Here is a 23,111-nt window from a genome sequence, read left to right on the forward strand (position 1 = left end):
CTCATCGGCAATAAAGCAACTGACTAACCGCGGAACCAAATTAATCGATGTCCTGCTACACATAATCTATTTCATATCATCCTTTTCTTACGATGGAATGAAAATAAGTTACACATCGTTACTGAGTTACTCCCTCCCTTTCTCCGTTCGCATTGAACATAACTTTGCTGGTTTATGCTGTCTACCACTGTTTCGATTTCTAACCGTCGATTCAAGAATACGAAAAAAAAACACAACATAATTCTACATTGCTCTTTAAATTATGTAATTGTGTTGTGTGCTGCTAAATAGAGAAGTAGTTGCACGATCATTTATCATAGGCATCCGATACATTCCATTGCAATTATGCTTACGCGAAACCATCGCGAGAACATATGTGAACCGGTTCTTTTTTAGTGCTTCATTCGCACGCTACGTCATGTTGTAGTGCTCACCAGCATCAAAATATATATCAAAAACAGAACATTTTGTTAGCCATTTGTTTGCGATCGTGCTCGACGTTAACTATGTTTTCCGACTAATGGCTTCTTTGCCGTCTGCTACCATCAAAAGGCGGCATCATCATCACAAACTACACTTGATGGATGACCAACCCGCTGTTCTATGCTTAAGTATTCCATTTAGTTATGTATTCTGCACACACATTGTGGGACTTATCCTATAATCATGTTATGTTTATCATTGTTCATTCCATTTGTAAGCAGTTAATCATGCAATTATTGGTTTTGCATAACGATATTTTCGTTTAAAAAAGTCCTTCAATCACTCTCGTGAACCGAGGCTCGGCTTCTGTTTAGGGCCACCGCCTCGTCTCGTCAAAATGTAGATCCATACACACATCGAGGGTATCACGCAGTGTGACTGCGAACGATTATTGAACAACACAAATTTCCTAACCTGATCGATTCGAAATTACTTCTCAAGCACTATTAGGTGCGCCATTGTTAAGTTCCCATTGTTTGTTTGGTATATAATTTATTATTTTGAAATAATCAGCAAATGTCGTGAGGATTGGTCAAATAGTAAAATAGATCATGCATGTTTCAACAGAGTGGTCCTATCACCAATGGATAATGCTTTCACAAATGCAAAGAACATTGGACTATTTTTTTCCTTCTTGGTACTGTGGTACTACAATCTCAAGAAGTCTAGTAATCGAGTAACTGATGACACTCCTTGCAAAAACGAAAACAGACAAACAAAAACCATCACATAAAAAATACACGCACAACACAAATTTATTTGCGCCAGATTCTAGCTTCATGTTTAAAAAAATATCGTTACCGTTGGATAATTTTTCGTTTAAAAAATATTATATAAAACAATTTTGGGCTGCCATGGTAGCATCTTTCTCTTATTCGATGTAACGACCTTTACTGGGTCATGTATCGGTTAACATTTAGGCCTACTAGAGACCTATGTTTTACCAGGTATCGCTATAGTCGATCCTTGGATACGGGCGAGGCGTGTTAGACCAAGGCGTTTTAGTACTATTTAATCGACCAATACCTACAATAGCAAAACAATTTAAGAATCGTTCATCCAAAGCCCTACTTGCAGGATAATGCCAAAAAGAATAGAAGACTGAAAGATAAAATAAATCCAATTTCTACACAAGTTAAATGTGGGGTATTGTTTCCCAAAGCTTGCTTCCATTTAGAAATGTTTGCAAACATTTAAACTGTTGCGGTAATACTTTTCATCTATTGCGTAAAACTATAATAGCGAAAAAAATGTAGCCTAAATGTAATTTCCCACAACTAGCAAAAATCGTTGCTTCGATTCAATCAGGAATCAGGTTGTTTGTTTCAAAATGTATACCACCAGATGTGTGGTAAGGATACTACGTGTAGTGTACGTAAGCTCGATCAGTACAATATCGGCTTAGTAAATGATATTTGACTACATACAAGGATAGTTTCGTACAACTATGCAGCAAACAATCGTGAACGTGAATCATCGTCTTCGTTTAAAATATAGCGCTGGTCTCGCATGCACGCAGTGCCACATTAAACGTTGCCGAAAGGGTAAAATGATGTCAAACATTTGGTAGAAGATGCACATGTCAAAAATGTGACCAACGTAGAAACCACGTGTCTCATGTTCCGTTGTCCAAATAGCAGGATACTAGTAGTACGATGGTCCTAGTCAGAATGGTAAATTGGTTAAGTTTTTTGGATTTCTGTTTGATTTTGTGTATGTGTGTGTGTGTGTGTGTGTGTGAAATGATCGTGTCCGTGGTGCTACCTTTTTGTATGGGAGAGTTTAGAAACGTCGGTTCTGGTTACCACCGCCTTGGCGATTGTTCTGTCCCATGCGGTTCGTTTGCTGGGAGCCACCATTGAAGCGTTTGCCACCAAAGTTGCCGCCCATGTTGAGACGATAACCGCCACTGCCCATAGCGCCACCGCCACCACCGACATTTTGGCCAAAGTTGCGATTGACACCACCTCCACCGCCCATGTTATTACGATTGCCGCCACCCATATTACCGCCAGCGTTGTTGGAACTGCCGCCGAAATTGCCATTATTGGAATTGTTGAAACTGTTGCGCTGGTTTCCACCACCGAACCCATTGGTTAGGTTTAGGTTTGGTAGCGGTGGGTCGCCACTGTTGAAAGGATTGCTGTTGCCACTGATGGCGAGACCTTCGCCGAGATTTTTACCGGAGATGAACGCCAACCGGAGCAGATCCTGTATGACCTGCGGATTGCTGAAGTCGCCACCATTGTTCGGATTAAACTGATTGCGCGGTCCCTGCATTCCAAAGTCTATAAAAATTCACGTAAAGAAAGGTACATGATATAGACTTCATTAGCGGTGGGGTATGTTCTGGATACTTACTGGCTGGCCCGCTGAACCGGCTACGCTTCAATGGTGGCGGACCGCTGGAACGATCCGACGAAACGTTCTCCAGTACGGCCGGATTCTTGTCGATGATTTCCTGCATAGCAAGCGAAATCTTTTCATCGTTTTCCTTGAAAATCTTCTTGTTAATTTTGCCCGTCACCGGCTCGACGTTGCATCGCACCGGTCGCTGCTTCTCGTCCAGTTTCAGCACCTTCTCGGCAATATCTTTATCGCGGAACTCAATGTACGCGGTGGTGCGATCCTTCTTCACAACGCACTCGATGAAGCCAAATTTGCGGAACTTCTCAAACAGCTTCTCCTCCGTAACGGCCAAATTTAGCCGCACCACCTTGATCGATTTTTCCGTATCAAAGTACGTGTCCTTACGGCCAGGGAATACGTGCAAACACTTGCTCTGGAAGTGCTTTCCGTTGAATGCCTTGATCGCTTCGTTTGCCTGTTCGCGGCGTGCGAAGTAAATCAGCGCGGCCATCACCATTGACGTTTGGCTCTGCTTGTACGAAGGAATGTTCGGCGAGAAGATAAACTTAATGTGTCCACCGTAGCTGGAGAAATACTGTTTGATTTCGCGCTTATCCGCCTTGTAGGGGAGGTTCGCAACATAGATTGGCCAAAGCTTCGCTAGGGGCTGTGGCGGTGGACGCTGTTTCTGCTCTTCGCCCTCCTCACTGGATACGCCTTTCTTCATCGCTGGCAGTTTAATATCCAAAACTGGAGAAAGAAAATACAAATGCGTTTCGTTAGTTAAGACATTCGCCGAAACAACAGGATTGTAAGACACAGGTTCAAGATTGCTATTGCTTACCCAATGGACCATCGTAACGCTTGACGGCGATGGTCTTGTCCTCTGTGGCGCCTTCCTCGTCCTTCTTAGGTACCGACATGCTGGTACACTCGAGCGCTCGTTCAATAGAGCTGGCATCCTTGAAGCACACCATACCATGCTCGTCGCCAAACTTGCGCCGATTGACAAAGTCGATCGTGCCGTACTGCTCAAAGTGTGCGTACAGCATCTCCTCCGTGATCGATTTGTCCAAATTTTCCACGTACACGCTTGTCTTGAAATTTGGTATCATCGTGGCAATCACGTGATGCGCGTGGACGCGCTTACCCTCGAAAAGCTGCTGGTTCAACTTATCAGCAGCAGCCTTGGCCTCTTCGGCCGTCTCGTAGAAAACTTGCGCAGCCGGCCCAAAGTTACCGGTCGTGACGCGCACCTCGGTCACGGTGCCGGAGCTTTCGACGGCCTTTTTCAGCTCGTCCTGGGAGCCGATCCAGCTCTCGGGAATGTTGTACATCTGGACGCGGTTCAAATTGCGGAAGAACAGCTTGGCAGCCCGCAACACATCAATGTGCTGGTTCTGATCGTGCCCGTTACAATCGTACACGGTAATGCCCGCTTCAGCGATCTTCTTCATTGCTTCCTCCTTGTCCTCCGGACTGGTGCAAGTCACGTAGGCAAGCGGATGGAACAAAACCACCGACTGGACCTTGGCCAGATCTTTAAACTTCTCATGCACGTCCTCCTCCGTTACATCTAACCAAAACATACAATATTCACATCATCATCATCATCATCGTCATCGTCACACGTCAACGGAACAAGCACGAAGCACGAAAATCATCAATGGATGGAATAGAGAGAGAAGAAAAAGAAAAAATAGAAACCAAAATAAGGCGACAACCGTTCAGTTTGCATTTTGTCTGTTTTGTTACGTGTGTTTGGTCCACCTGCCAACACCGTAACGGCCACCGCCAACGTTGTGGGTCTGACGGGAGGCCCGAAACGGATGCACGCGCTCGACAGGAGACACACATCACACACGCAGGACAAATGCAACAAATCAACAACTACGCGTACCGCCATGGGCGATACTTTATTTAGAGAGATTTTTACATCAAAAACAAAGCAACGGATTAAAAAAATGGGTGGTATAGAAACAACTTACTCTCATTGTCAACAACATGCACGAAGACATCCTTCTTCATGTGACAAATGACGATGAACTCAAGGTGCATACGCAGCCGACGTCCGCGGAAGACAGAGTTTTCTTTCTCCTTGAGAGCCTTCGTTGCCGTCTCCTTATCTTTGAAGAGCAACAGGGCTAAGGTGTACTGTTTGTAGTGGAAAATTTCCACACTTTCAACCGGATGGTCCGCAAAAAGCTCCCGCAGTTCCTCCTCGGTGGTGTCGGCTGGCAGATTGCCAACATTCAATTTCTTTTTGTTGTCTGAAAACAGAACGCACAAACGGAGAGAGAGACCATACAGAAAAAAAATGCATCTTTCGGACGGCAACAAAACACGGCAACCCGCCATTCTGCTCTAAAACCATGTGTGTTTGTGTTTTTTCTCGAGTACTATCGATTGGCTCGAAAGGATAAAGTATCTCTATTCCCATTCAGGTTTTCTTTTTTTTGGCTCGACCGGAATGGGTCTCTTTCTAATCTAACATTCCAAACCAACTAACTGGAGGATGTGTTTTTGTTGTTCTTCAAACTTTTGCGCGCAGCGAGCGGATCGACGAAGCGAAGAACCACTACGCTTCGGAGCAAGCAAAAACATTTCATAATTGTTTTGGTTTATTCTTCGACAGGAGGCTATAACGACGACGACGGTGGCGACTTATGGTTCGCTTTCGTTCTGGAACGCTTCGCCCAATGCTTGCTTTGTCATTGCTGATTTGTAACTCTGAAATAAACAATTTTAGTTTGGAAATCCATACAGTGTGGGACGATGGAAAAGGATATGAGGGATTGGTGAGCTGAGCTAGCGATCGAAGGAAGATTAAATTGAACCAAATTTTGATACGGTATGAGAATCGACCGCCATTGCGAGAACAGCAGCATAAGCATCTTTTTAATGGCGTTTTTCTCCGGCTTTGCTGCTGCTGCCGCTGCGATGGCACTGTTTCACGCACACACGCTCGCTCGTACACACCATTGCCGGTTAGGGCGAGAGGTGTGTTCTGCGCGCGTTTCAATGCGTGTATGCTAGTGAGATCCGCGTGAGAAGAAGCATTCTCATTTTTTCACTACCGCCGCCATTGTTTGCCCATTCGGCACCAACCAAATTCGTGGACCTTGGCCGCAAACAGATGCAAAAGCAGATATGGTTGCTACAATGGGAAGTTTTCGCGTATGTTATGCCATGGGGATGATCAGGTGTAGAAAATTCTTGAACAAATTCGATGAAACTCCTTGAAAAAAGTATCCTGCCAGTTCGATTGGATACGATATTTGGCCATGGCGTCGCCATTTTAACTTCACACAGCGTCCTTTTTCCACGGTCACACAGGCGATTAATATTGGCAGCGGATATGAAAGTAGATTTCCGGCACCTTCGGGTGGTTTGTTTCTTTCCTATCGCTACGTTTGGAATCCAACCCCAAAAAGGGGCCTACCATCATTGTCGATTCACACACCAATTCACGCTTACTCACCAGCCTTCATTCTGGATGGGTTATCAGCCATGATTTTTCACTTTTTAATGCGCGGTTCGTGAACAAATAAGGAAAACGTTGATTCGTGTAATGACCGCTTTTTCTTCGTGCACTATTGTTTCACACTTTCACAAAGCGCAAGGCTTCACTTAAACACAAAATCTTTGACCAAATAGGCGGACGTCGAAAAAAGCTTCTGCGTACGCTACGTGTGCGAAGTCAGCGATCCCGGCTTGGCTCTCTTGTGCTACGACTGAAAAAAAACTCTGTTCTGCGACTGGCTTTCCCCGGAGTCGCCCATTTTATTCGATCGGCACGAACCACGGCTTTACCTAGCACAGGTACCTACGCGCTCCCTGCCCGTGACGTCACGATAGTAGAGAAGGAAGATGCTATGAGTTCAAGAGAGAACGAGCAAGTGTACGAATGAAAAAGATACCTGCCCCGATGGGTGTTGCCTCTGGTGACAGCAGCGTCTGGCAACTTCCAGGCTGGACAATTGGAAATAAATAATCTACAGGAGGTAATTTTTCAAAAGATTGCTAAACATATTCCTTTACGCTCTTTCGCTGCTAAAATAACAAAAATTTTCACTGCGTAGTGTTAATGAAACAGTTTTCGGTTTTAAACGAAAAAAATAACATTATCATTAGATGACGAACGGCGATACCCTATGTCAAGTGTTGCAGTTGTCAAACAGGCACGTTATAGACGGACCTGTCGATGATAGAGTTTTACGGTAAAATTTTTCAGAAGTCGCCATTTTCTTCATTCGTCTTTGTGCATCCAATTGCTCTGGATTTGTGCGCTCCGCTTGAAGTGTGTGAAAAATAGCAATATTGTACACCCCCGGAAACTAGTGGCTTTGTATTGTGACTACTGATTCTTCTAAGTTTTAAATTTGTGGACTAAAATGACTGACGCCGAGAAAAATGCACCAGTGGCAACAGCCGAAGCTCCAGGTAAGCGAGTGTGCTTTTTTCTTTCGGTGAAATTGAATAGTTAAGAAGATTACCCCATAACCAACGCTATCGTCTCCCCATATTCCGCCTTTCTAGAATCGACGAATGCTGAAAACGACGGAACAGAAGGCGATGTGCAAAAGGACAACGGTAAGTGAAATGGTGTAATTTCCATCTTAATAGTTGAGTCACAGTTGTTCGAAATGTGAAAATTAACAATGGCGACGCCTTGGCCTTGTGCTTGGTGTAGCGCTAGCGCTACGCATCAAGTTAGCATGAAAAGTCGGCGCTGAGCATGAATTCAAGATGGCGGACATAATGACGCTCATCGTTTCTTCGGGAATATGAATATTTTATTTGGAGAAAATCTAACGTTTTTACCGATTGAAAGCATGTGATTTTTTTGCGATTACAATTTTGAATCGATTTATTTGGTTTTTGTTTGATTTTGAACATTGAATGAAGATGTTTCGTTTCCGTAAAAGCAAAAATCCTGTAGTGCTTGTAAAATTAGTAGGTCAAAGACCTTGTCATAAGCATTGTGTTATTACAATTTATCATGTACATGTTCAGCGCAGTTTTTCTCTCATCGCACCGGCAGTATAGAATGCAAACACTACTTTGACAGTCGACAGTTTTTAAGCATTCCATAGTAAACTGTATAGTATTGAAAACATAGCGTTGCAGTTGAGTTGTGAATTATTATAATATATTACAATGTAATAGACGCACAGACTGGCATTCAAGCGATGGTTTTCTCTCGTCACTCCGTTTGGTGTCGCCGGAAGACAAATTGCTAAATGATGATTGTAGATTGCAACAACTTTCCATTGACGTTTTTCGATGGTTTCGATTGTTTTCTCTATGCTTTGTAGAACACCAGCGTACTATCAATGTCGGTAATTTGCCCAAGGATATTACGGAGCAGCAACTGCGTGATCACTTCTCTGGCCACGAAGTGGAGCGCGTTGAGATTTATCACTATCTGCGCAACACCCTGGCCTTGCTAGTGTTCAAGGAGAAAGCAGCCGCTCAAAAAGCTTGCGACGAGAAAGATGGTTCGATGTTGAATGGCCGCCGGCTTCGTATTCACATTGAATACATCACTATTCGGTACACCAAGAAGGACGTGATGGTAGTTGTCGTTGACGATGATACGACCGAGGAGAAGTTGTACGACCGCGTAAAGGAGCACTGCGAGGTAACGCAGGTGTTTTTCTTCCACCCACTCGGCTATGTGCATCTGGGCAAGGATGTGGATAAGGCGGACATTCTGGAAAAGCTGAATGCTTCCGGATTGAAGGCGTACGATGTGTATGGTCGCGATCAAAACCAGCACGTCGACCTGTGGCGTGCAGCCAAGCTGTTCTTCCGCAATCGAAACCGAGTGCAGCTGCTGAACATACCCCAGAAGTGGGTAGAAAATACGGACGAGCTGAAGAAAGCTTGTTCCGAAGCGGGCACCATTACCGAGGCGATCTCCAATAATGTGAGCCAAGGCTCATCTAATTACTACGCTCGCATTTTCTTCGAAACGGAAGAACAGGCCGCCAAAGCTGCTGAATTGCTCAACGGGAAGGTTTTCGAGGGCAAGCGCATCCACGCCTTGCACCTATCGTCAGCTTTGCTGCCCAATTACAAGACATCCGTTTATGTGTCTCCGCTGGAACGCACCGTCACAGAAGAGGATGTGTACGAACAGTTCAAGCAGTACGGTGAGATCGACTTTGTCAATCGACGCAATTGCGGGGAAAACGCTATCGTCTGTTACAAGACGTCGGAGGCGGCAGAAAAGGCTCTGGCCTGTACCACCTTCCCAGCACCAACCGAGGCCAACAAGGAGGCCACGAAAACCGTTACTGTGAAGCGTTACGATGGTCCGCTGGTACTACGTGTAGCAGGCGTGAAGCGTAAAGCAACTACCCAACGCGCAGCAACCGATGGAAAAACGCGTGAGCCCCGTACCCCGGGCGGTACGGAGCGAGAGAAGTCGCACAAGGATATTCTACAGAAACTGCAGGCGTTTTATCCCGTGTATGTGTCAAACATTCCCTTCAGTTGCCCTGCGCACGTGATCCGTGAATTTTTTTCGTCTCACGGTGGTGAAGTGAAGTTTATCTTCTCGCCTCAACATTATCTGCCCTATCGGCTGAGCTCTCCGCAGCCGGTCAAAACGGCAATGGTGTATTACACACGCCGCAACGACATGCTGAACGCGACCAAGCAGCTCGACAAGAAGATGTTTAACAATCAGCACCTGCATGTGCTGCCCGGTCGTGGAGACACCAACTTTAATCAGCAGAAAACGGTGAAGCTGTCCAAGATCAATGAATGTAAGTAGACGACGGTGTTGGCCAAGATCAGACTCGTCTAATGGTGTAGGGAGTAGCGGGTTTAATGTGCAACAGCGGTATTGACAACACAACTGATGTCGTAGTAAGTACATTAAAACGATGCATATTTTCTTCTCTTTCCTTCCATACAGCCCTTTCGGAGGATGCAATTTTCCGCAAGATGCGCCCACTAGGTAAAGTTGTACGTTTGACCAAAAAGAATCGCTCACTGGCATACGTCGAGTTTGCCGACAGTGCCGATGTTGAGAAGGTCTTGAAAATGAAGCAAGAAGAGCTGCCGATCAATTGTGTCTTTTCAAAGATCACGAAAGACGTCAGCCGCCGGCTGTACAACGAGTCGGATCCTCGCATTCTGGGTGCGGTCGTGCGGTTGTTGCGTCGTAACCCAAGAATGCTGAATAAGACCACCGGGGCCGGTCCACTTATGAGCGGCAACAATGTCGTTGGCAGTCCCGGTGGATTCGGAGGTGGCAAACGGCCTCGCATGAATGGTCCTCCTGGTAAGCTATTATTACAAAACAACGTTTATATTTTCTCTCACCTTTCCCGTGTGTATTTCCATGTAGACAAATTATTATCTACATTTACATTGAACAAGGGTTTTTTTTATGTTATTTGTGATTTTTTAAATCCTTCGTACATTTTTATAATTTTGTGCTGTCTTTTTCTACCAAAAAAATCGTATTTTTTATTTTTTTTATTCCCGAAGCGTTTCACTGTAACTTAAACAGCACAGAGAACGCTTTTGTTTTATAGATCTCTATATAGGATCTGTTCCTTCATATAATAATTTAGATTTTTTTATTCATTTTTTTCTCATAATGAGAGCGAAAAAGGCAGTAGTAGTAGTATGTATACTAATCATTTAGATTTTGTTTACAATTAGTATAACCCCTCCGTAATTATTAGACACGGTAATACACATGAATGCTACAAATGATCCATTCGACAAAGTTATTTTTCTGATCAAACTTTTGGCCATGTATAACTAAACATGCATCTGAGTTTTTAAATGTGTGTGTCCGCAGTTACAGGAAATTGGATGGTTTACTCAGACTCATTCTTATTCCTAGTTAAAATGGAAGCTGTTTCGATATTTGATGGCTTCTCGCTCTCCCACTCACAAACTCAGAAACGCATGGTAATAAAGGCATACGATAGAATGATATAATCGATTGGATGTTTGTAGTGCTACACATTCCATCTTAAATACTACGCATTGATAAGGCGACGAGCGGCGTACAATGTAGTACAATAACCCTTTCGTCAAAGGAATGCGCTCTGTGAGAGAATGATTCTCATTCCCGTCTCTCTCTTTCTTCATTCACCAATTTCTCTTTCAGGTTTTGGCAATGCACCGCCCTTCAATCCCAATAATGGTGGCAATAATCTTAATAACAACCAAGCCATCCAGGACCTTCTGCGCCTGGCGTTCATGTCTGGCAAGAACGTAGGCGAAAGCTTAGCCGCCGGCGGTGGCAATGTTGGTGGCAATCAGGGCCCCAGCCGCGGCGGCAGCGGTGGCGGTTCTTTCAATAACGCCGATCCACCAATTTCTAACCAAGGCAATAGCAACAGTGCCTATGGTGGTGGTGATGGCGGCTTCGGCGCCGGTGGCGGCCGTAATATGAACAATCGTAATCAGAACATGAACTTCCGCGGTGGTAACCGCAACAATCAGAACAACAACGTCGGTGGCAATCGAGGCCTCGGCAACAACAGCAACAACAATGCTGGTAACAATAGTTTCGGCAACCAGAACCAGAACAATAGTGGTGGCCCGCGTGGCGGAAGCGGTGGTGCGCTAAGTGGTGGCAACAACAACAGCGGTGGTGGTATGATGAACAACCGCAACAACATGAATAATATGGGCGGCAACCGCAACAATAGCAACAATATGAATATGAACAACAAGCGTACCGGAGGCAACAATCTGCAGCAGCAGAATACCGCCATGCAGTCTGGCGGTGTTGTTGCTGGGGGTGGCAATTTGAACAAAGGCACTGGTGGTATGCGGGGCAACAATCAGGGTATGGGTGGAGGTGCTAGTGGTGGAATGGGAGGAAGCGGTGGAGGTGGTATGGGAGGAACAAGTATGAGTCGCTCGAACAACATGGTTGGAGGCGGTGGTGGTGGTATGGGAGGCGGCAACAATCGCAACACCCGCAACAGTAACTTTAATGATAATAGTTCATTTGGCGGTAGCGGTGCCGGGGGGAACAACAACAATGCGTTCGGTGGTAGTAGCAACAATTTTGCGAACGACAACTTTGGCGGAGGTCGCAACAATGACAGCTATTCGAACGACAACTTTGGCGGTGGACGCAGTGATAATTACTCCAGCGACAACAATTTTGGCGGTGGTAATGCTGGCGGCGGAGGTCGCAGCAATTTTGGCAACCGCAATAATGATAACTATGGTGGCAACCGCAACGATAATTTCGGCGGTGGTAGCTCCAACTTTGGCGGTAACTCGTTCGGCAACAACAGCCGCTTCAACAACAGCGACAATGACGGTCCCTTCAGTGGGAACAGCAGCGGTAATGTCGGTAGCGGAAATAATACCTTCGGTTTAAATAACCGCGGCAACAACTCGTCCAACAGCCGTTTCAGTGATGATAATATCGGCGGCGGCGGTGGTGGATACGCTGGTGGTAACACCAACAACCGTGGCAACAATTTTAATGACAACAGCAACAACTTTGGCGGCAACAACCGCGGCAGTGGTGGTAACCAGAAGCCCCAAGGCCTGTTCAACCTCGGTGGAGGTGGTGGTGGCTCCGGAGGTGGAAACCTTGGTGGAGGCGGCAACATGTCGTATAACAATTTTGGCGGTGGCAACTCGAACAACTCGGGTGGCAATAACTTCCGTAACAACGATAACAACAAGGGAAACTGGATGGGTAATAACAGCAACAACAGTGGTCTTGGTGGGGGGCGATCCAACAACAACCAGGACAGTATTGGTCGTTTGGCGGGTAGCTTGTTTAGTCGTCGCTTCTAAACGAGCAGTTGGTTTGGAATTTCGAAAAACCATGCTCACCGGGGTCATTATTAATCCCGTAACAAATTGAAGGAGTAGTACAGGTGTGCTTTCGAGCATGTCCCGTTTGGTCATTTTGCACCGAGCGATACTTCTGTAAATCTATTATGCATCCTTGACAAGATATGATCGTCGAATATTCATCGCGAATCGTTCCCTATTTTATACATCCATAGGTAAACCACCATCCTCCATCGAAAATCCCTAACCATCGTGCACGCCACCTATTATGTTAGGAGTCGTCAACATTCAGAGAGAATGTTGTCCAGCAGTATAGGGCTAAGTTAAGGTATCGATAGTTCGATATGATTTATTATGTATATCGATAACGAAGATTCAAACCTACTAAACCACGATTTTTACGTTCTTACGGCCCGCTTAGTTCATATTCCTCACCGCGATATAACTATGTTTTACCAGTTTTATGTGAACACAATTTATTTATTTTTAATTCGACGGTTCGCTGTTTTTCACACGCAAATTAAGTACTCTTCCACTTATTGTTTTGTTTAGCAGGAAGAGCAGAACCTTGTCTCTTATTGTGCTGTCAAACATGCAGAGTTTAACCTAACTTGATTTATGTGTTAATATCGCAAGGAGTGCAAAGCTACTTAGGATTAGTTGGTACAGATATATCGAACCGCATGGAAATTTGGGCACATAATTTAGGATAATAATATTTTAACAGAACTACATTCTTTAGAAATGTATCCACAATGTAATATTACAAGAAAATTGCGCAAATAACCACGCGAATGCAAGAGAATAACAATTGAGAGTTGTGATTGGTTGAAGCCAGTTCGAAGAGAGCAATGTATGGTGTGGTGTATTTGATCTTCAGTTGTTTACCGCAAAGTGTAACGAATGATTGCGTTTCTTTCTATTTCGCTTGTTTAGTAATTTTGCATTGCCTGACATGACTGCAAATGCATGAAATGTTTTTCTTTTGCATTTCTTCTCCAAAGGATCCCGTTATAGAATAAATTGCAGGATCGCCACAATGGAACATTGTTTAAAAATAAAGATTTGCAATCCACTACGGAAGAGCGTAAAATCCATAACATTTATAATCGCATGATATGAAATGAACCATTAAGCCCAGTCGTACAAGCATAGTCGATAGAACATGACATGTTGTAAACTGGGTCGTTGCTCCTCCGTATGATACACTAACTATCCGAAGATGTGTATAATCGGTCGCAAACAAACGTTTGACGTTTGGCAAGTTATTAGCTATAAATCATCCACAAAACATATCGCAATGTGAATACTTCACATGCGAGCAATTATCTTTCTTATATCCCTAAACAAATAATGCAGACCTCAGTTAATGCGGCTGCATTTGCTGAATTGCTTTGAATTAAGTCCCTTCGAAGTCTACGCAACACCTTGATTAAACAGGGTTAAATTGTTAGCTACCGGGCAGTGAAAACAAAAGAAATTTTAATTGAGAGCTATGTAGATAATTGTTGACAAACACATCCACACCTACATAATATGAACAAATGTGAATCGCCCATCGTCGAGATCTTATAACCGCAAAATATTATTCCCAGAGAAAAATCGCTTAACGTTGCATCTTAGAAGAGTATGCAGAACACTATAGGCTTATAAGTTTTGGGGCCTGCAAAATCCTATCGCTATTAAATGACACGTCGCACTGGCTATTCGGCCAAAACAAGGTCCCGCTTATCGAATCAACTCGATTTGAAATTGAAAACCATGTACAACTAACAGTCAGTCAGTCAGGCAGTCCATCCATGTGTGTATGACGACTATCGGCTGTCTCAGGCATACACGTTCTTTTTCTAAGAGAAGAACACAACATTTGCCAATTCGTTTGGGTGTGTAACGATAAATGTCGTCGCAGGATGATTGAAAAGCATGAAAGTATTTGTAATTGTAAAATATATGCTACAAAAATCCGACGCACTTCGTATCAATTCCTTTCAAGGAATCACAGAAGTTAATTAGAACCTTAAAAAAGAAACCTTAAACCTAATTCATTCAATATAAAACTAAATAAAATTGGAAAAGAAACCAATAAGCATAAGTAATTGGTTCACCAGTTGTCTGATTGTTATTGTTATAGACAAAGTTTGTACTATTTGAGCTAGTTTGGGGGGAATTGTGTAATTCTTAATATTTCCCTGTTTACAGTGAGACAATCACACAGCAATGTTCTGTAAGTGAACTGATACGTACGTACAATGATTGTGTACTACTAGCCAAGTACCAGCAGTCAATCACGGCCAGCGTCATTACGACGTCGGTCGCTAAGACTCAATCTTCGCGATCGTGCAAAAAACAAAACCCACTTTGCTGCCGCACAGGACAGGAGTACTAGATGTCCAAGTATCAACAAAAATACGTAGCAGGATGAAATGGAATACCAAACGGCTACTTCCACTACTACTGGTCGGCTCGATTATTGGGTCTACGCGTATGCGATCGCAACGCAACAAAGAACAAACATCCGGAGAGCCATCCACTGCAAAGATCGCCTGGCACAATTCTGTAAGCTAGCCACAAAAAGGTACTTCTTTTCCCGCATAGCTCCCAAACATGAAAGGTGGTTAGATAATGCCATACGCATTATACACATACTCCCAGCGAGTTTTTTGCACGATGCTTGAACAAACAACGCAGCTATGATCATGATTTTGAGGATATGTGCGAAACGGATTACTTAAGATTCAACCTCGATCACAAGAGGACTTTCAAAGGAGAACTATATGTTCCTCCTCCCACAACTAAGTATGTAAGTACACTTTTAAAATACTTCTTCCACGGGTTTGCCGTGCATTTCATAATTCTAGACAAAACAAAAACAAACATCAACAAGCAACCGCCGTCTTATCAAACCACATATAATCGATCGGCTCAAGGATCTTTTGTCCAGAGCGATCTAGCTGGAAGTTTCCTGCATTTCCAACCAGGACGAAGAGATATTCATTTTGTCGTAAGAGCTTTCTTTTTTTTAAAAAAAAACCGCCCCACCACAAAATGTATCATGAACTTTTTTCTTCTACCATGGCACTATTTAATCCTACTAGTAAACAGTTTATTTTAATGTCGTTTCAAATCTACCTGCGAAGTACTTGCAAGGACATGAACGTTGGCATACTACCTTTTTTGAGGCATGATTAGTAGCGGATAAATATTAATGCAATGTGTATATATTGCATTCCTCGGATACGCGAGAGTTACAGATTTCACAAGCGAAATTCAATTCCTTTGCTATCATTTAAGTAAAGAAAGCCTTTGATCTATCGTCTGATTCTGTTGAAATGAATTGAATCGATGTTTACTCAGCGAATACTGGGGTATGTAATGCCAAATGTCCAAAGCTCATTCTAATGAACATGGGCTCATCTATATCTAACAAGTGTTAGAGCAAAAACTCCTTACCTTCGAAACTATCTTCTTGTCATTCATACCAATGTTTTTATTCATTACTTTCTATCTGTCTTTTTAAAAATCTATATAATGTGTTATTTACTAGAACAGTGCTACTATTAATGTACTTTGATCTTTCTTTTAGTGCCCGGGAGGTTTTATGGGGACATATCTACGAAAGCCGTCGGGTATTTGGTTAATTAATTTAATACATTAAAATACGTAATATCGTTAAATGCTAATATAAAACAAAACTATGTCAGGTAAGCGTGTCATATCCGACTCATAAAACTCGAGTCACCATTTGGATCATCAGCGGATGCAGCAGAACGTTCTCGTCAACCAGGCGTGGTAAATATACAAGGGTGTTTGCTTAACTTTAACCATTTATATAATATATTATTACTATATGTTAAGTATGATTTCGCTATGCTCAAATGAAAACGAAAGATTCCACGGTGTTTCGATTAATGTTCATCGAACTCCGCAGTATTGTAAAAATGAGTGATTGTGATATATAACTCCATAACGACTTACGACAGCTCACAATAAATGCCATTCCTTCCAGCCAGAGTCAGTTCGCGAAGGCGAGTGTACATTACCAGATAAATGGGTTGCGCAGTGTGAATAATTGGATATGAAAAGACACCCGAGACCGCCCATCTGTTGTGTCAGACAGATGGGCCGGGAGTGTTGAATAAAATTATCAAACTGGCGTGTCTCAGTTCTCCGAGAAGCAAAAAGGCAAAATGCTTGGACTGTAAACGACAGTGGATCAATGTTCGAAAAGCTAGTGGAAAAACACCCACATTGCTCTTTTGGAACGTGGATTCGGTCGGTATGGTAACATTCAGGCCGTTGATTTACATTCCAGCCGCATTTGTTTCTAGGGAACAAAAGGCACGTCGTTTGTGGAAAATCGAAATTTACTGACTTGTTTATTTTCTTACTATATTTCAATCGCCCAACCAATCCACTGGTTCCGTTGCATTGATGTCCGAATCTCTGTTGTGGCTATTGGGATCTCGTGTTCGTTGTTCGAATCGTCTTCTACACTTGGCCTGTGTTGCCGTCGTCGACACCATTGTGTGCTTGTTTATTTGGGCCATTTCTGCATTCCGTACTATGGGGTTTCACACATTTGTTCTACGCTTTTTTGGTGGCTATTGGTCGAACTCCCAAAGATACGTTCGATGATGAGCGATACTATCAGTCGATAACACCAACACCGGCTTTGCCTGTACCGGCCACCATACAGGCGGTTGCGCCGGCCACCGCAGTCACGACCGTGATTACGAGTGACAATTCGTTCCAGTCGGAATATATCCCGGTGCCGAGAGGAGACGAACGATACGAGTTTGCGTCGAGTATGATGCCGCGAGATACACGTATGTACGAGCCGAGCGGACTTGTTCCATCGTCAGGCGGACCCATCGGTGTCGGTGGTGCCGGTGATGCGAGCGCAGGTGGCGGCGGTAGTCTGTCAAATACCGGTCCACCGCCACCGGTCGTACCGCTGTCGTACCGAGGGGACGAGCGGCATTACTATCCAGTGGTCAGTACCATTACCAGCTCATACCTGCTCGACAATAGACAGTACGAGCAGTCCCTAAATTCACCATCGATGATGCACGACCGGCTGTATCAACCGACTACGCACACCATTACCAGTGGAATGTTATACAACGAGCGCTCCCATTACGAAACGGCCACCATCGCGGCAGTGGGCGGCGCAGGTCCACCTCCGCCACATCTGTCCAACATCACGAACAACAGCGATTGCCATGCGGTGGATATCATGATGCGCTCGGACGCATCTGTTGCGGCAGCAGCGGCGGCGGCCGCAGCCGGCATTGAGCATGCGGAAGCGTCCTGGCGTGCCGAGATGATGGAGCGACAGGACGAGATTGATCGACAGTATTTGGTGTTGTTACCGCGCGAGGACAAGATCGAACCACAAGACGATCTCTGAACGACGAACCGGGGGTTAGCCGCTACCCAGATGTTTTAACACCGGTCAGCGATACTCCCATCACGTGCGCTAAGGAAGAATACACCAATGCAGACAGACAAACAAATCGGAAGGGAAGGACAAACTACTATCTACAACTAGTGCTTTCATCGAACGGTCGATTGTTGCCCAGATATTGCCTTATTTCCTGTAAATGAATGCAGTGCAGAACTGGACAGAGCGAAGACTGCCCTGGGGATGGACAGAGGTGCAATCTCGAGTGTGGATGCGGATGGAGCAAGAGTTTCTCAATAAGCAAGATAAAGGTCAATTTTTATAGAATGAAATACTCCAATCATCAGTTGCCTGAAGGGAGAGAATATGAAACAGAAGATGTTCACGAACGTACGTTCTTCGCCCGTTTTGAATCGTGGACGTAGGGCTTCAGAGGAGTGTAGAGCATGTTATTTCCACGGTATGTTAAAAGACGTTTTTTGTAGTAAACGAATGTTCAAGCAATTTATAGACTAGAAAGCCGTTAGTACCAACTCGGTAACGAGTACACACGCGATGAATGATAGAAAAATGGGAGCGACATGAACCTAATGCGCAGTAACAACCCTCGATAATTATTAACAGGTTCTGAGAGAATCTTTTGGCCCGGGTCGGGAGATTCTTAAAATTATGGCTTTAAAGACAGCGCGAGGAGGCAAGTTGAAACAGCACATGACAACAAATGGTAGCAATATATACAATAACCTTCACAACGAGGTACAGGCCGAACGCGGAAATTTAAGCAAACGGTTTAAAAGGGATGAAGATATTCAACCACTAATTACCATAATTCTAAATAGTATTGATAAGAAATGGGGCTGAGAGAGCAATAACCGTAACAAAGTAAGGAACACACAACATTGATGAATGATTCTATAGACGTAAGCAACAACAAACAGATTTGTACGTTGATTGTTTTGGACGTTTTCTTTAATTTGTTTTTATAAGATTTCATTAGGACAATAATTACGAAAGCGAATATGATAGTAGATCTTAGTAATAGAGAGAGAGAGAGTAAGCCAAGGTTGACGGGTGACAGTGTGGCTAACAGATAAACCAATATAACCTATTACTAACATTGGGTTACCAAAGCTCCACAAAACCCCCAACGGGGGTGGGGTATACACAATACAGAAAATTCTATACCCTAGCGTGTTCTATATAGTACGTATGTAAAAGGCAACTAATGGATTAGCACTATATAGGGCAATATTAACAACCATCCCCTCCCCACACACATACACATTGTTATCACCACTAGATGCAACATTGGAGAGAATGCAATTTGCAAGAATAACACGAATGAGACGTAAAATCAACTATATTAAGAATTTATATTGAACACAACAATAACTGGCCTTAAACATATAAACTATATTTACAAAAAAAGGACAAAACAAAACAGCAATTTGAATGCTAACTATTTAAGCAAACAAAAACTCTGTGGTGCGTACGCTCTGCGCCTCCCTGTTACCGATTGGGCGGGAACTTTGAAAGACTACTACTTCATTAGGCTCTATTTGAAAAACAGTCAAGAGAAAAAAAAATATGGAGAGGAGGGAGTAAACGAGCAGTAACGAGTATCCTTTGGCGGGAGTTTTGAATGGCAATGAAGTGTGGGACTCGATCCGGGCTAGTAATTTGTACATAAGATATATACGAAATTTTCTTACGCATGCGTTCGTACAAGCCATACTAATTATCACACATTTTTGTAGTGTGTTGAATGAGAAAAAAAAACGTTCTTTATATATACCAAATTCAGACAAAACTAAACTCATGAAGCGTTTCAAACCAACTCGAAATATAACACGAACCCAAACCCCTCCCTCCCTTAACTGATATAGCCATACAGTTTCTCACTTACGTATTTATCTTAAAACAAAACGTTATCTGTATTTGATACTAATATCTTTCTGCTATTAATACTGCAAAAACTTATTACTCTATATCCTATCTCCTTATTATTGCTCTTAAACACTGCTTAACGGATTAATGATAATGTTACTCAAAATACTCCAATCGATTACTAAGTACAGGAAGCAGCAAAATACGATCACGGAGATCCTTCACACTTCTGCGCGAAAATCAAAATTCGTCACGTGTTTTTTTTTTTTACACAAAACGTTGATGAAGTTTTTCACATACCCACACAAGTTCCAAAAGGTTTGCGTTAATAACATTGAGGTAGGAATTCAAATTGCAGAACAGTGAGGAGAACCAACCAAACACGCATAAGGAGTAGAAAATGAAAACGCTTATTTAGTAAGGGGAAAAAAGTGCATAAAGAACTGATAAATTTTGCTGCGCGTTAGAATTGACCGAAACGCTGAACTTCATGGAAGAGCGTACAGGGCCTTACCGATACGTATTATCGGCTCAAAACTCTATGTACTGTGTTACTGAAACTTTCACATTAATTACAACGCAAAATTACAGTGGAGCTAAATACCCTCAAACCGGACGGTTTTTGTCATTTACTCTGCTGTGTTAATTAACCAATGTTCTGCATACTCTGCCCTGTGAAGGTGTACAACAACACAGTGTACGATCGCATGAACTAATGCCAGATTTACACATTACCGACAATAGCAAAGATTGAGCTGTTTAGATAGGTTTCGATAGGGTTTTTTTTTGTTAGATTCCCTTACTTGGATTTGCTAAGCTGATCAGGCAAATTTACGGTCGATAACGTTTTGTCGCTGAACACCACAATTGTTTGCAACGGTTTGATTTGCGAACCACAAAAATACATACATTTAGTGAATGCGTAACGTTGATTAAGCAAATTTAAGATTGATTTCAGATGCATTGCATTGAAAGCAGAACAGGATTTGAAATTAATTGATCGTAATGCTTTGACTTGATTTAAATCTTCTACAATTCATTGTTGTACCCTTGAGCAATAGCTTAATAGCACTAACAGTGGTAGTGAGAGTAAAATGACAATTAATCGGCCGTCAAAATTGCCGTTTAAGAGTCGGACGAGTACATCGAGAACAGCAATAAAATATACAGGAACCGGGACTCACACGGAGCAGTCACACTCTAGCGTTCAAAACAACCACTAACGAATGAGTTATCGAAACCAAGTAGTGATATTTAGACGATTATATAACAAATTAATCCTTTATATACCGAATTCAAATGATAGGGATATCTCTTATGATAGACACAATTGCTAGTTTTGAAGCGAGTGAAGACAGCAACGAAAACAACCCCCGTAAAATCAAGCGAGTTAGTAGTGTATTACCTACAGAAGGGAAAGAAGACAGAACACGAGATAAACACACGCCTTCCAATATTCTATAAGCAAAAGCTGACCTTAGTCTTCATTTTTTTCTCTTTTTAAATAGAATGTAGTCTAGAATGGTGAACCCCGTTGATAGTTTTCAGGGTTAGTTGATTTCAAAACCCGGTTAGAGATGCAACTGCAAACAACGTGTGCTTACGCGCGCGGGGCCCGCAAAATGCATGCGCCCCCCCCCCCCCCCCCCCTGTTACAAAAGGCAATGCATGGAATACCAAACAAACAAAACAAAGGCTCTACACAAGCCGAGATGCCCCCCTCCCCCCAATGATTAATATTATTATGAAACCGTTGGCTATAAGGGGTAATTGGGTTTAGTAACCAAGCAATAACTTTATACGATGATATTTGCAAGGCAGGTGATTAAGCGAAGGTAGCAAAAAAAAGAAAAAAAAGAGTTCAAAATCAAATGCTGTTAGAATTTACTTCACCGGTTCCGGTGTGTGCAGCGGACTTACCTTTATATATTTACCACTGATACTAAGGGCTAGACTATACAGTGCCCCCCGAAAACGATAATAATTCTCGGACACCGCAACCGCGGGCAACAAACAACTAAACATGAAAATACGTATTTTTGTGCCCGTCGAGAATGGAGGTGGGTGTTACAGTAGGAGCGTAATAATAATTGCTTACCAGCGAACACAGGACTGTACGGGCGAAACGAGACACGTGCGGGTGCTCTCTAAGTGGACGGGGTAGGGTACTTTCCCGCAGGGTGACGGTTTAATATATGCCAGGTAGGACATAAACTGATCGAGAATACCCGGGATGCAAAAGCGCCCATTGTGGTGAGATCATAAATGGCAGGGTAAAACAGACGTCAACACACGGCACGGGTAATACTCTACAGCAAGGTCGTGCTTTTGTGGAAATCGGGTAAAACCCGAGCAGATCGCGTGGTAAGCGTTAGGAGCAGTGTGATAAAAATGAATACATGGCCATACACGACCAGGTGACAGTGTGTATGGAGGGTAAAGCGGAAAAGAATATAATAGTCAATTAACCATTTGGTAGCAGAATGGGTGGGATGTAACCATACAGGCCATTTTACAGAAGACGGCCCAGTTTAAATCGCGCTTAGAATTAGAATCGACTCTCTAGTGAGGCGTTACTACACATAAACTATTGGTGCAAAGTATACACTTTTTCAACTATAACAAATATGCTACAGGTAGCGGGCAAGCATGTTAAAAGAGACAGAGAGAGAGAGGGAAGAGAGAGTTAATATTAGATCATAACGTTTGTTACCAGCACACGCACTTTCTGGATCAGCGCCTAAACAAAAGGAACACAGTTACACAAAATGGTGAATGATGATCGTATCGATCGGTACCACGTGCGTTAGAGCACCGTGCGGAACGATACCTGCCTATCCTCACGAAAAAGCACGATCACTTTTTTTCTCATGCGACGACGGCATGCTGTTGAAGGTTGAAAACATTCATTAGATCTGCAATTTTCAGTCACTTTCTTGCTACTACACCCTCTCCCCCCTTTTTTCTTGTCATCTGCTTTTAGTAGCCTTCCGCACACTGATCGTTCCTTCAACGAATCCGTTAATATTTCTCGTATACGTGCAACGGCAAACCGTGACATAAATTATGCGCTGTTACGTGAGAATCGTAGCAATCTATATTTTTCCCAATTCGTTTTTTAGCCGGGTTTTGGCATTAAATCCTGTTGTTTGAATCTTTTCCGTTTTATCCCCCCTCCCTCCCACTT

General features: G+C 43.3%; 2 protein-coding genes across 2 annotated transcripts; one reads left to right on the top strand and one right to left on the bottom strand.

Annotated features, from left to right (window-relative positions):
* Positions 1-2,265: 2,265 nt before the first annotated feature.
* Positions 2,266-6,406, bottom strand: LOC128707795 (uncharacterized). Its single transcript, XM_053802752.1, has 5 exons — positions 6,314-6,406; positions 4,821-5,102; positions 3,677-4,408; positions 2,845-3,582; positions 2,266-2,771 (listed from the first exon to the last, which is right to left on the bottom strand). Exons 1-5 carry the CDS (start codon positions 6,342-6,344, stop codon positions 2,266-2,268), a joined length of 2,289 nt encoding a protein of 762 aa, XP_053658727.1. The 5' UTR covers positions 6,345-6,406.
* Positions 6,407-7,226: 820 nt separating this feature from the next.
* Positions 7,227-12,633, top strand: LOC128707526 (homeobox protein 5-like). The gene is made up of 5 exons (XM_053802482.1): positions 7,227-7,275; positions 7,372-7,425; positions 8,151-9,608; positions 9,761-10,129; positions 10,973-12,633. The coding sequence occupies exons 1-5, from the start codon at positions 7,227-7,229 to the stop codon at positions 12,631-12,633; spliced, it is 3,591 nt and encodes a 1,196-aa protein (XP_053658457.1).
* Positions 12,634-23,111: the final 10,478 nt, after the last annotated feature.

Source organism: Anopheles marshallii, chromosome 2 (genome assembly GCF_943734725.1).
Source record: "Anopheles marshallii chromosome 2, idAnoMarsDA_429_01, whole genome shotgun sequence".
NCBI lineage: Eukaryota > Metazoa > Arthropoda > Insecta > Diptera > Culicidae > Anopheles > Anopheles marshallii.

What these genes read in the sequence shown, in the direction of transcription:
- LOC128707795 (XM_053802752.1), bottom strand. Translation starts at nt 6,344, where the DNA reads ATGGCTGATAACCCATCCAGAATGAAGGCTG. An exon ending in CCCATCCAGAATGAAGGCTG is followed by an intron (nt 5,103 to 6,313) that starts GTGAGTAAGCGT and finishes TTCTGTTTTCAG; the next exon opens with ACAACAAAAAGAAATTGAAT. An exon ending in GCATGTTGTTGACAATGAGA is followed by an intron (nt 4,409 to 4,820) that starts GTAAGTTGTTTC and finishes TGTTTTGGTTAG; the next exon opens with ATGTAACGGAGGAGGACGTG.
- LOC128707526 (XM_053802482.1), top strand. Translation starts at nt 7,227, where the DNA reads ATGACTGACGCCGAGAAAAATGCACCAGTGGCAACAGCCGAAGCTCCA. An exon ending in CGATGTGCAAAAGGACAACG is followed by an intron (nt 7,426 to 8,150) that starts GTAAGTGAAATG and finishes TATGCTTTGTAG; the next exon opens with AACACCAGCGTACTATCAAT. An exon ending in GCTGTCCAAGATCAATGAAT is followed by an intron (nt 9,609 to 9,760) that starts GTAAGTAGACGA and finishes CCTTCCATACAG; the next exon opens with CCCTTTCGGAGGATGCAATT.